Source organism: Anopheles stephensi, unplaced genomic scaffold (genome assembly GCF_013141755.1).
Source record: "Anopheles stephensi strain Indian unplaced genomic scaffold, UCI_ANSTEP_V1.0 ucontig397, whole genome shotgun sequence".
Classification (NCBI taxonomy): Eukaryota; Metazoa; Arthropoda; class Insecta; order Diptera; family Culicidae; genus Anopheles; species Anopheles stephensi.
The window spans coordinates 39,327-52,500 of NW_023405343.1; the positions used below are offsets into that span (position 1 = coordinate 39,327).

The 13,174-nt window shown below is 50.6% G+C and overlaps 1 protein-coding gene and 1 pseudogene across 1 annotated transcript; one reads left to right on the forward strand and one right to left on the reverse strand.

The window, feature by feature from the left end:
• Positions 1-1,357: 1,357 nt before the first annotated feature.
• On the forward strand, positions 1,358-4,362 carry LOC118516819. The gene is made up of 4 exons (XM_036062690.1): positions 1,358-1,852; positions 2,078-2,634; positions 2,722-3,736; positions 4,168-4,362. The coding sequence occupies exons 1-4, from the start codon at positions 1,358-1,360 to the stop codon at positions 4,360-4,362; spliced, it is 2,262 nt and encodes a 753-aa protein (XP_035918583.1).
• Positions 4,363-7,925: 3,563 nt separating this feature from the next.
• The window catches only part of LOC118516822, a 7,838-nt pseudogene continuing 2,589 nt past the window's right edge, over positions 7,926-13,174 (reverse strand).

Here is a 13,174-nt window from a genome sequence, read left to right on the forward strand (position 1 = left end):
AGATCGCAGACTGGAAAGAAAGAAGGTCACAAAAAGAAAGAGAAAATTGCTAAAAAGGGGGAAAAAGCAGAAGAAAAGGAAGAAAGAACGCTAAAAAGAAAGAAGTCTGTAGAAAATGCATGAAATATTAATTATTACACGAAATATGGTAAAGGAACAACACTATAAGCAGATAGTATAAATTGACGCACACGAACGAACTTAGAAGTGAATTAAGGGGAAAGTGACTTGACCAATGGATGAACTATGTAATCGAATAGGATGAACTTGTAACCGGACCAGTGAATAAGAGTATGAAATTGTAAGTCGAGCGCGCAACACTACAACTCTTTAACGTCCGTCTGATATCACAAAAATCACTCCCAACCAGTGATAATATTCTACATTTTTGGTCCTTCGAACCGGATCTGGTGAAGTCGGTTTAGTGATTTCGGAAAAAATTCACTACGTTAATTACCGTACACAGTGACGTGAATCATCTCTGTGTTTGTGAGGAAACGAACAGTTCGCTGTCTTGCTCCGCATATTGGCGCGAATTGCTGTGAAAGGTCATTACGTGCACGTGAACCCTTGTATGTTCGTTTGTTTTCTCGTGAGTTGTGTTGCGATTTATTCAAATCGACTTACTGGAGTGAAAGTTGTTGTTACGCATCAACTTAAGGCAACAGGCAAAGCTTAGCGTCCCGCGTAGCTTAGCTTCATCGGAAATCTACGCCATTGCGAAGCGTGGTTCCATTTTAACGGCCATCACTCCTATCGTATTCTAACGAAACTTGCATGCAACGCAGCAGGTTGTGAACAATTTCGAATCAAATTCAAAGTGAACGTTACATCGTCTGTATTAAGTGTTAGTGAAGTGCAGAACATTGAACTTTGTTCATTTTACGTGTGTGTTAGTGAAGCAACGTAGAAAATGGAGAAGAAAATCAAAGCCGCGCAATTAAAAAAGCGCCAAGCGCAAATGCTTGTGAAGAACATTGAACAATTTAAAAACGATTATAGTGAAAGTGATGTGGGTGAAATACCAGTGTGCTTGGATCAGCTAGAACGGCATGTTCAAGATTATTTGAACGCGGTAGCAAAACTGGAGGAATTGGAAGAATCTCCCGAAGCGTTAGAAGCTTTGCTGCAAGAGCGATGTGAAATGGACAGTGTGTACCGAAAGGTGAAAGGATTTTTGTTGCAAAAGCAACCGTGTGAAGCCAATCCTCTCAACGCGTCGATTTTGCAAGCCAATTCTAGCCTGAACTCAACGGGTAATTTCGGATCAATTAATGTGCGGTTACCGAAAATCGATCTCCCCACGTTCGACGGTGATACGACGAAGTGGCTCACGTTTCGTGATCGCTTCGTGGCAATGATCGATTCGTCAGCAGATATACCTTCGATACTGAAACTTCAGTATCTGTTGTCATCATTGAAGAGTGAGGCGGCGCTGCTGTTCGAGCATACCACATTGACCGCGGACAACTATGCGACCACCTGGGCCGCGCTGCTGAAACGGTATGATAACCCGCGCATGTTAGTCCGTGATTATTATCGAACATTGCATCACCTTCCCGCGATGCATGAAGGATCTGTGGATGAATTGGCGCAGCTTGTGGACGAGTTCACGCGGCACGTGAACGGTTTAAGAAAGCTGAAGGAACCGGTTGACAACTGGGACACTCCCCTCACCACATTGCTGTTCTTCAAATTGGATTCATCAACCATCCTAGCTTGGGAAAAGCATTCATCGGCCAGCCCCAAGGATAAGTATTCAGATCTAATCGATTTCCTGCAGGATAGAATCCGAATCCTTCGTTCGTCCCAAACGTTAGCGAAGATATCTGAATCGAAACAAACGCCGGTGGCCTGTGGAGAAAGAAGAATGGGAGGAAAGGTTAGATACGTGAGCAATTCAGTGTCAACGCGGAAGCCAGCTAGCAGCACATCCTACGCATCCTGTCCATTAGAGTGTGCAGAGCCACACCATCTACGAAGCTGCCCGAAGTTCTGCAAAGGAGACGTAAAGTTCCGGCGTGAAGTGATTGCGAAGCATAAACTATGCTTCAACTGTTTGAACCCGAATCATCAGGTACGGTCGTGCAATTCCGTCTTCCGTTGCAACAAGTGCAACGCACGTCATCACAGCATGTTGCACGACGATTCACCGCCACAGGTAACCATGAACGTAGGTTCGAGCAATGAAATTGTGGTTCTCGAAACGGTGGTTCTCTGGTTAGTCGATGACCATGGCATTCGGCATGAAGCACGAGCGTTGTTGGATTCAGGATCCATGTGCAATATCGTGTCCGAATCCCTAGCGCGGAAGCTGCTGACACGTCGTACAAAGATCAACGTTGCATTGACAGGTATCGGTGAGGGTGTTCAGCAAGCCAAGGGTTCGATCATCGCAACGGTGCAGTCAAAGTCAGCGCCATTTTCGTCGCCACTTGAGTTCCTGATAGTGAACTCCCCTTGTGCTGAGATACCGACTGCCCCAATCGATGTTGCTGGTTGGAAATTCCCTGACGTTCCGTTGGCTGATCCTGCCTTTAACCTTCCTTCAAGAGTTGATGTGATCATTGGGAGTGACGCATATTGGGAATGGCATACCGGAAAGAAGCAGTTACTGGTCAAAGGCGGTCCTTGGTTGGTTGAGACTCCGTTTGGGTGGACAGTTGCTGGGAATACTTCCCACATTTCAGTCGCTAGTCCTGTTTCGTGCCACTCAATTAGGAGCCATGAGTCTCTCGATACATTGCTGCAACGGTTTTGGGAGAACGAGACCAATCTAGAGGGACCCGCTCTCTCGCTTGAGGAAGATGCTTGTGAGAAGCATTATGCTGCCACTACAACGCGTGATCACCATGGTCGTTACATCGTTTGTCTGCCTCGTAATCCCAGAGCAGATATAGTATTGGGTTCATCAAAGGAGATTGCGGATCGACGACTGATGGCTGTGGAGCGGCGATTGAAGATCAACCCTGAAATGGAGATGGAATATAAGCGTTTCATGCAAGAGTACGAGGAACTTGGTCACATGCGAAAACTTACCGAACCAGTGGATGATAGTGTTCCGCATTGTTATATTCCTCACCATGCGGTGGTGAAGGAATCGAGTACATCCACAAAAGTACGGGTCGTGTTTGACGCGTCCTGTAAAACGAGCTCGGGATACTCCTTAAACGATACGTTACTAGTTGGCCCAATTGTCCAGGAAGATCTACTAACGATTATATTGCGATTCAGGTCCTACGCAATCGCATTAGTGGCCGATGTGGAAAAAATGTACCGGCAAATTCTCCACAACATCATCGATCGGAATCTGCTACGTATCAGGTACCGAAAGAGCCCCCTGGATCCGATATCGACCTACGAGCTGAATACCGTTACTTACGGCACGGCGTCAGCTCCATTCCTCGCCACTAGAACGCTCCAGCAGGTTGCGCATGACCACAAAGATCAATTCCCGAAGGCAGTTGATCCCGTGTTACGTGATTTTTACGTCGACGATCTACTAACAGGAGCGACTGACCTTAACGAAGCAGTAGAAGTGCGAAAGCAAATCACCGCAATGCTCGATTCAGCTGGTTTCGCATTGAAAAAGTGGGCATCTAACGTTCCAGAATCGCTTCTAGATGTCCCACGTGAAGATCTTGCGATTCAATCAATGCACGAGTGGAAGGATGGTCAAGCTGTTTCGACGCTGGGGCTGGTTTGGGAACCCGCCAACGATTCGTTTTCCTTCAAGGTTGGCCTTCCACAACCAGCTGAAGTATTAACGAGAAGCTTGATCTTGTCGTACACGGCAAGCATATTCGACCCACTTGGTTTGTTGGGTCCGACAATCATCATCGCGAAAGTCTTTCTACAACGTTTGTGGAGTTTGAAGGAGAATGGAAAGGCTTGGGATTGGGAACGTGCACTGCCCGGTGAGCTTCAACAAGAGTGGAGAAGCTTTCATTCAACGTTATATTCGCTACGCGAATTAAGAGTGCCACGTTTTATCTCCCAACCTACAACGGTCAGCTTGCAATTGCACGTCTTCGCTGATGCGTCACAAAGTGCATATGGTGCGTGCTGTTATGTACGCGCAGAATCGACGGACAACATTGTGACGGTGCAATTGTTAGCAGCGAAGTCGAAAGTGGTTTCATTGGCGAATACGCACTCGATCGCCAGGTTGGAATTGTGCGCCGCACGATTAGCAACCCAACTGTTCCAGAAGGTGAGTCGAACGTTACCGGCATCTACGATGGCCTTTTGTTGGACCGATTCAATGACGGTAATGTATTGGCTGGATTCTCCACCACGTCGATGGAAACCATTTGTCGCCAACCGAGTGGCGCAGATACAGGAAGAAACGCGGATAGCTGAGTGGCGTCACGTTCCTGGTTGTGATAATCCAGCAGACGACATATCACGGGGTCTGAAGCCGGAGGAGCTGCTTAATTGTGAACGTTGGTGGCATGGGCCTCGTTGGTTGGCTTACAGTCATGATGCATGGCCAAATCATCCACCAGCAGTGAAGGAGAATGACGGTGTCATCGAAGAACGGGCGACGGCGTCACGGATTGTCACAGTTTCTACGAGGTGTGAGTTCCGTGACAAACTGTTCGAGCGATACTCATCATACTACAGGCTGAGACGAGTTGTAGCTTATTGTTTACGCTTCATGGAGTGCATCAAGGGAGCCAACAAATCATCGAGAGTAAGCTGCAAGGATGCGCCACACATCGAGGAGAAGAGTGTTCCACCGCTTACAGCCACGGAACTACGTCGGGCCGAACTGAAGTTATGCCAGTTAGCCCAAAGGGATTCGTTCGCGGAGGAGCTAAAGGTTTTAGCTCAAGAGAAGCATGTTTCCGACAAATCGAAGCTGAAGTGGTTGTCACCGTACATCGACCATACTGGTGTGTTACGCGTCGGTGGCCGGCTCGGAAATGCTGATCTTCCAGAAGAAGGACGACATCCAGCGATTCTCTCGGCGAAGCACCCACTATCGGTGTTATTGGCAGTGGCGTATCATCTTCAACTGTTGCATGCTGGACCGCAACTGTTATTAGCAACACTTCGTCAAAGATTCTGGTTGATTGGTGGGAGGAATCTCGTTAAGGCTGTTTACCACCGGTGTCACGTTTGTTTCAAAAACAAGCCGACTCTCGTGAAACAAAGTGTTGCTGACCTACCAACGTCGAGAGTATCACCGACCAGACCTTTCTCGATCAGTGGAGTGGACTACTGCGGGCCGTTTATGCTGAAATCACCCGTCCGCAATCGGAGTCCGACGAAGGCGTACATCGCAATCTTTGTTTGCTTCGCGACTAGAGCCGTACACATCGAGCTAGTGAGTGATTTAACTACTACGGCATTTCTGGCAGCACTACGTCGTTTTGTGGCACGCCGAGGCAAGGTGTGCGAGTTACACTCCGACAACGCGACAACGTTTAAGGGAGCTGCCCACGAGCTGCATCGCGTGTACGAAATGCTGAAGAAGAACGATGACGATCGCCGGTCTATCATCAATTGGTGTTCGTCCAACGAAATGGAATGGAAGTTCATTCCCCCAAGGGCCCCTCACTTCGGCGGATTATGGGAAGCGGCAGTCAAGTCGGCTAAAAAACACATTTTACGCACGATAAGTATAACAAGTATCGCCCAAGAAAGTATGCTTACACTTATTGCTCAGGTGGAGCAATGTTTAAATTCCCGTCCTTTGACCCCTTTATCCGATGATCCTTGCGATTTAGAACCATTAACCCCAAGTCATTTTCTAATCGGCAGCAACATGCAAGCAATCCCGGATGTTGACATACGACACCTTCCGACCAACCGACTCAAGGAGTACCAACTCGTGCAGAGGCACGTGCAAACGATCTGGTCCCGATGGTATCCGGAATACATCCAACAACTCCAAGCCCGAGCCAAACACATTAACAACGCACCGGTTAAGCTGGAGATCCATCAGCTGGTTATAATCAAGGAAGATAATCTTCACCCGACTGTTTGGCCAATGGGGCGCATTACGGCGCTGCACCCGGGCAAGGATGGTGTCGTGCGTGTAGTTACGCTACGTACGGCAGGGGGGAAACAAATTGTTAGAACAGCTAATCGTTTAGCTTTGTTACCACGACCAATCGATACAAACGAGGGATTTGTGTAACCACATGGTGCACTAATAATGTAAACAAACACTGATACCGACCCAAGCGAAACGTCAATTACGTATATATTAGCGAATAGGATACTGGTTAGCATGTTACATGAAGAAAAACAACGAATTTGCAGAAATGAAAAGAATTCTCTTTTGGTGGCCGGAATGTAGAAAATGCATGAAATATTAATTATTACACGAAATATGGTAAAGGAACAACACTATAAGCAGATAGTATAAATTGACGCACACGAACGAACTTAGAAGTGAATTAAGGGGAAAGTGACTTGACCAATGGATGAACTATGTAATCGAATAGGATGAACTTGTAACCGGACCAGTGAATAAACAGTATGAAATTGTAAGTCGAGCGCGCAACACTACAACTCTTTAACGTCCGTCTGATATCACAAAAATCACTCCCAACCAGTGATAATATTCTACAAAGTCGCTAAAGAAAGAAATCAACAAGGCAGAAGGAAGCAAACGCTAAGAGAAAGAAAACTGCTAAAGAGAAAGAAAATCGCAGATGAGATGAATGCAGAGCACTGAAAAATAAAGGAAAAAAATCGCTAAACCGGAAGAAATCGTATGCAAGAAGAAAAATCGCAGAAACAGAAAATTGCTGGAAGAAGGAAAATCGCTGTTTGATGCCAGTTGAAGCTGAATAAATGGCCCGATTATCGGAGAACGAGTGAGAGTGAGAAAAAAGAAGAGAGAGAAAGAGAGAGAGAATAATTCCCTACACGACACGAAATGGAGAAGATTGCCGAAAAGGAAAGGAAATCGCTTGAATGAAATTTAAATGTAGACAAGAAGGGAGAATTGCCGAAGAGATAGAAAAGATCGCTGGAAATCAAAAAAATCGCACGAAAGAAAGAACAAAAGTAAAAGGCTGAAAATGATGGAGAAATCTTTAACAGAAGGAAAATCGCAGGCAAGAAGGAATAAAATCGCTGAAAAGAAAATAAATTCGCTAAGAGAGGGAAAATTGCTATTTATATGTCGGTTAATGCAGAAAAATTGCCTGTTTAACTGTATGAGAATAAGAAAGCATTGATTTTCCCACCACAAGAAGGAGTAAAAATTCGAAAAAGGGGAAAGGAAAATCGCGAAAGAAAGTATATCGCTATTAGAAAGACGGTTGACGCATAATAAATTGCTTGAATAAATAGGAAAGAAAGAGGCAAGGAGTAAAATATAATTCTCTACAAGACAAGAAAAGGAAATCACGTTGGAAGAGGGATAATCGCTATTTTATGTGTCAGTTGGAACTGAGTGGGTGACCTGGGTTAATGGGGGGGAAAGAGAGAGAGATAGAGAGAGAAGAATTCCCTAAAGTGGTGAAGGAAGATATTTGCTTTTTGGATGTCGGTTTATAACGAAAGGGTGGTTTGTATTAAAAAAATAGAAAGGAAGTGAGAGCAAAAGAGAGAGAGAGAGAGAGTAGAGTAGAGAAAGAGAGGAAGAAGAGGAGGTGGCCTCTTCTTTGCCCCGAACTGTTCCGTAGCAACCGACTCAGAGGTGATGAGTCTCGGCGACAGGCTATGTCCGTCGGATGAAGATGCCGCCGTCACTCTGCTTACAACAATCCGGCCGCTAGCTGCGAAACAACATTCTCCATCAGAAGTGGTGAGCAGTCACCGTACAGCGCCAACATCAGCGACGTCCACTGGATGGCAAAGAGCGGAACAAAGGGTCCGAGCGTTAATGCCCGTTATAAGGGCCAAACCCCCACCTCCACTATGCCTCGCGGCTCGCTTTGTGGAGGGGATGCGGGCTGCGCACGTCGTGGGGTTTTAGTCGGTAAAAATCCGGCATGCGGCTTCGATGGAGAGCGTATCTAAGAAGATTCCCCACGACGTAAAAGAAAAAAAAAAAGCCAGTTAAACCCTGTGGTAACTTTTCATGACACCTCTTTGCTAAAAACTCGTTATAACCAAAAGGATCGTAAGGCCAGCTTTCGCTGTCCCGGAGGTACATGAACGCCGAGATCAAGCCAGCTTTTGTCCTTATGCTCAGCGTGTGGTTTCTGTCACACTGAGCTGACCTTTGGACACCTCCGTTATCGTTTTGGAGATGTACCGCCCCAGTCAAACTCCGCACCTGGCACTGTCCATGACGTGGACCGATAGGTTTGCCCAGATGTCTTCGAGCCGGGCGGTGGCCGGACCCGGGCGCGAGAGTGCGGGCGGCGCAAACGAGCGTGCGCAGCGCCGGCCACGCGCCCACCGACGTACGCGGTGCTTGACCCTTGCGGGCCACGGCTCACGGTCGCGGGGCGCGATGGCACGGCGCGCGTCGCTGCTACGACACCACGGCACGGCTCCCGGGAGGCGCCTCCCAGCGACATGGCTGGACGCTGAGCGAGAAACACGGCGCATGGGCAGCTGCAGCTGGCCGCCCGTCACGCTCCCGGCGGGGAGTGAGTGACTGCCAACGGCCCGGACCTGAGGCCCGCGCTTGTTCCACCGATCATTGTAAGTAAGGCAACAGTAAGAGTGGTGGTATCTCAGAGGTCGGGTCTTCACGAGACGGCCCCTCCCACGTATGCTTGCACCTCCTATATCGCCTTACAATGCCAGACTAGAGTCAAGCTCACAGGGTCTTCTTTCCCCGCTAGTGTTCCAAGCCCGTTCCCTTGACTGTGGTTTCGCTTAGAAAGTAGATAGGGACAGAGGGAATCTCGTTAATCCATTCATGCGCGTCACTAATTAGATGACGAGGCATTTGGCTACCTTTTTTTTTTTTTTTTTTTTTTTTTTGTTTACGGGGAGGGAACCTTCCAAAGGTACACCGTCACGGGGGCATGTCACGGCCATGACAGTGCTCCCCGATCTGGGTTATGTGGGATTCACCGTGACACCAGGCCCGAGAAGCGGAGCTTGGCAACCGGTGGGACCTCACTAACCACTCCTCGACCTGATCCGACCCCCTGCCGATGCGCTGAAGTGCGAAGTTCAACTCGTTACGTAAAGTCACCTTCTCCGGTGCTTGCGATTCACCCAGTACATAATGTCTGGGATCATTCTCCTCGTCTTCAACCCGGCGCTCTCTGTTGTTCTGCTCCAGCTGTCCACTGTTGCTGCCAGCGTCTCAGCGTCTCCTCACGCTGCCCGTTCTCGTATTCCCCGGTGCTGGACCGCCCGCGCTGCCTTCTCGTCGTGGCAGCGTATGTCCTCCTCTAGGAGAAGAACTAACGGGATGGTAACTAGCAACCACACAGGCGGCGTCGTATGGAGGTCGTCTGAAAGGCGCTGGCAACTCGAAGCACTCCCTGTCCGATGCGTTCTCTGGATCGTGGTGCGATGGATCTCCTTTTGAAGAAGTGACCGTCCCCACGCCGGTGCCGCATAGCGTACGATGCTGTTCCCCACGTTGACCAGCGGTCTCCTTCTGCTGCTCTTCGGTCCACATTTGTTCGGCATCAAGGCGGTCAGGGGCATTCGTTATTTCGAGATGCCTTGGTGCACACCTTCTCCAGATGCCGGCCGTGGTGCTGTTTGCGGCAGAGTTCGACCCCTAGGTACTTGAGCGATTCCTCCGAGTTAATCGTGTGCCCAACCCGCAGTCAGTTGGCCTATCTGCGGGTTGTGATGGGTGCAGAAGATCATGTAGCCGGTCTTTTGGTGGGCCAGCTGTAGACCAACTCCGCTCATCCAGCGCTCGATTCGTCTCAAGGTTCCTCGTAGCATGGTCCGCTGACTTCCTGCGTATCTCTACCGATGAGGGTGAAGGCCCACGTCGTCAGCAAATCCGATGATATCCGCCCGCTTCCCGGACAACTCCACACGGAGAAGATCGTCGTACATGACGTTCCAGAGTGTTGGTCCTAAAACCGAACCCTGCGGAACACCAGCCGACACTGGTTGCGAAACCAGCCCTTCATCCGTCTCGTAGTGGAGTGTGCGATGACGAAGTAGTTCCGCAGCATCGCCTGAAGGTACGGTGGCGTGTTTCTTCTCTGCAGAGCTTCTCCAATCGCTGTCCAGTTGGCCATGTTGAAGGCGTTCTTCACGTCGATTGTCACCATCGCACACAGTCGGTCGCCTTTGCGCTTCTTGTCCAGCGCAACTCTTCCGTTGGCGAGCACCCTGTTGATGGCGTCCATAGTGGAGCGTCCTTTCCGGAATCCATACTGAGCATCAGCCAGTCCTCCCGTGGCATCGAGATGATCCGTGAGCCTGCGCTGTATGAGTCGCTCAAGCACTTTACCAAGGACGCTCAGCAGACAGATTGGCCGGTACGACGACGACTCCCCGGGTGGTTTCCCTGCCTTGGAGAACAGCACCAATCGTTGCCTTTTCCATTCCTCCGGGAAGTGGCCGCAGTTAATGTAGTGCTGGAACGTTCTCCTGAAGACGCCGGGAAAAGCCTTCATCGCTGTTATCAGGGCCACGTTTGGGATGTTATCATCACCGGGGGCGCGCTGTGGTTGAGCGATTTTGCAATGCTCACCAACTCGTCCTCAGTAACTGGATCCCGCTCCGAGTCCTGATCCGTCCATTCTGCCAATGTTGGCCACTCCATAGGTGGCCGCTCTGGAAAGAGCTCCCCGACGATGTGGCGCAGTTTAGTGGGATCCCGTTCCATAGGCACGCGAGCTCCTTCCCATTGCTGCTTCTTGATTTTGTAGCCGGGCCCGAATCCGTGAGGCCCCAGCTGTTCGGGCAACTCGTCGCTGCTGGCCTTCTTGCTGGCCTTGACCGCTCGATCCAGTGCTGCCCTCGCTGCAGTATAGGCCGGCCGCCTTTCGTCTCGTTGTTCGTCCGTTCGGGCTCTCCGTAGTCTTCTGCGCATTCCGATGTAGGTCCGTCGTAACTGGGCAATCTCGTCATTCCACCAGTACACTGATCGTCTTCCCCCTCTGGCTGCCGGCAGTCGCGGCATTGTGGCGTCGCACGCTGTGGACATTGCTTGCGTCAGCTCATCTGCCATTAGAGTACGGTCATGGATGTCTAGCGACCCCATGATCTCGACGAACAGGTCCTCGTTGAAGAACCGAGTTGCCCATCTGCCCTCCGTTGCCTGTTGCTGTCCTCGACCAGTGCTTGTCTGTGCCGTCGCCCTCCCAACCGTAAACTTGATGGTGTTATGGTCGCTCGGATTTTCGTCGCAGACTCGCCAGTTGTTGTCGCCCACGAGAGACCTGCTACAAAAGGTTACGTCGACAATGGAGCTGCGGCCGCTGTGGCTGACCCATGTTGGCCGGTTACCCCGGTTCAACAGGACCAGTTCGAGCGAAGCCGCTGCGTCCATCACGATTGCTCCCCTGTGCACTCGCTCTCCATCGTTGCTCCTACGCTCCATTCCCCACGCTCCTGACCAGGCGTTGACGTCTCCGCCGATCACGGTGTCCCGGTTGCGTGGAATCACAGACGCTATTTCAGTCCACTTACGTCTGTAGTCTTCTATCGTCGCATTGGGACCCACAGGAGGTAGATATACAGAGCAGAACACAATGCCGCGCATCTCCACCACGACGAAGCTGTCCCGCCGGTTCTCGATGATGCGCTGGATGGGGTATCTTCCTGTTGAAACCGCTGCGACTCTGCCCGTCGGGTCCACCACCCAGTTGCTATTGTTCTCTGGGATCCGGTATGGATCTGAGAGCAGCAAGAGGTCGTGGCCCTCCGTTCGGGCCGTCTGCAGCAGCATGTCCTGGGCCAGCTGGCTGTGGTTCAGGTTCTGTTGGAGGACCTTAGGCGCGCCGGTTGGGCCGTGAAGGTACTACGTCTCCTACTTGGCGGCACTGGCGCTGTCCAAACGAGTGCCCGATTGCTTCCGGGCCCTTGCAGACTAGGCACTTCCGCTCCTTAACACACTGTCCCGTGTGTTTTGGTTCTGCGCAGCGATGGCATTTGCTCGACCGGTCCTTTCCACGGCAGTGGGACGCAATGTGGCCGTACTCGTAGCAGCGGTAGCACTGGCGCTTCGCCTCCACCTTCTTCAGCCGACAGCACCGACTGAACCCGATGACGTGCTGATTTTGCAGAACCGCATCTGTAACCGCCGCTTCCGGACAGCCGAAGAACGCTACTAGCGTTCCGTAGCTGGAATTGGCGGTGCTGATCTGTTCCGCGTACAGCGTCACTCCCAGGGCGGCGCTCAGGTCCGTGGCGATCTCCTCGTTTGAGCTGCTTGGGGGGATGTTGGTGCAGATCAGCCTGGTTGTGGGGGTCCTTGGTCGGACTTTTGCCTTGTCCTCCAGCGCAGCCGATACCCTCTTCCACATTTCCAGGGTTTCCGCGTGGTCTGTGCAGGAGAGTTCCAGAAGAATATTCCCCTGGAAGTTCGTCCTCGTGCGCACGACCTTCTGCCGGTCATCCCCGAGCTTTTCCTGCAGAATACGCATGATGTCCTTCTGGGTGGTGGAGTTGATTGTTTCCACCTCCAGCGCGTCCGGCTGCCTACTGCTGCGTTTTGGTGACTGTTGCTCCCTCGGTGGCTGCTGCTGCTCCGGCTGCGGCTTTTGTAACTGTGCTGCTGCAATGACCGCGGCCTCCTGCTTGCGTTGCTGCTTCCGAGCCCGTCGCTTCGCCTGCTTGCTCATGACCTTTGTCCATTCGGCCTCGGGTTCGTGAGACTTGTCCTTGATCTGGGTTTGTCCGTTTGCGTTTTTGTTGTCCTTTTTCTTTTCCGTGTCGGTCCCGTTTTTCTGGGTGGAGGTCGTGGTGTTCTTTTTCTTATTTTTCTTGCTGCGTTTAGTTTCCAGTCCGGTTTTTGCAGATGTTGTGGCGTCGTCTGTCGTCTGAGGGATGTCCGTTGTGGTTGGAGGGATGTCTGGTGTTTGTTCTTGTTCGCTAGCCAAGTCGGTCGTTGTGCCTATGTCATGTGGTTGTTGGCATTTGGCTACCTTAAGAGAGTCATAGTTACTCCCGCCGTTTACCCGCGCTTGCTTGAATTTCTTCACGTTGACATTCAGAGCACTGGGCAGAAATCACATTGTGTCAACACCCACCCGGGGCCATCACAATGCTTTGTTTTAATTAGACAGTCGGATTCCCTCAGCCGTGCCAGTTCTGAGTTGGCTGT

What these genes read in the sequence shown, in the direction of transcription:
- LOC118516819 (XM_036062690.1), top strand. Translation starts at nt 1,358, where the DNA reads ATGATCGATTCGTCAGCAGATATACCTTCGATACTGAAACTTCAGTAT. An exon ending in CTGGTCAAAGGCGGTCCTTG is followed by an intron (nt 2,635 to 2,721) that starts GTTGGTTGAGAC and finishes CCACTCAATTAG; the next exon opens with GAGCCATGAGTCTCTCGATA. An exon ending in ACGATTCGTTTTCCTTCAAG is followed by an intron (nt 3,737 to 4,167) that starts GTTGGCCTTCCA and finishes CTCGATCGCCAG; the next exon opens with GTTGGAATTGTGCGCCGCAC.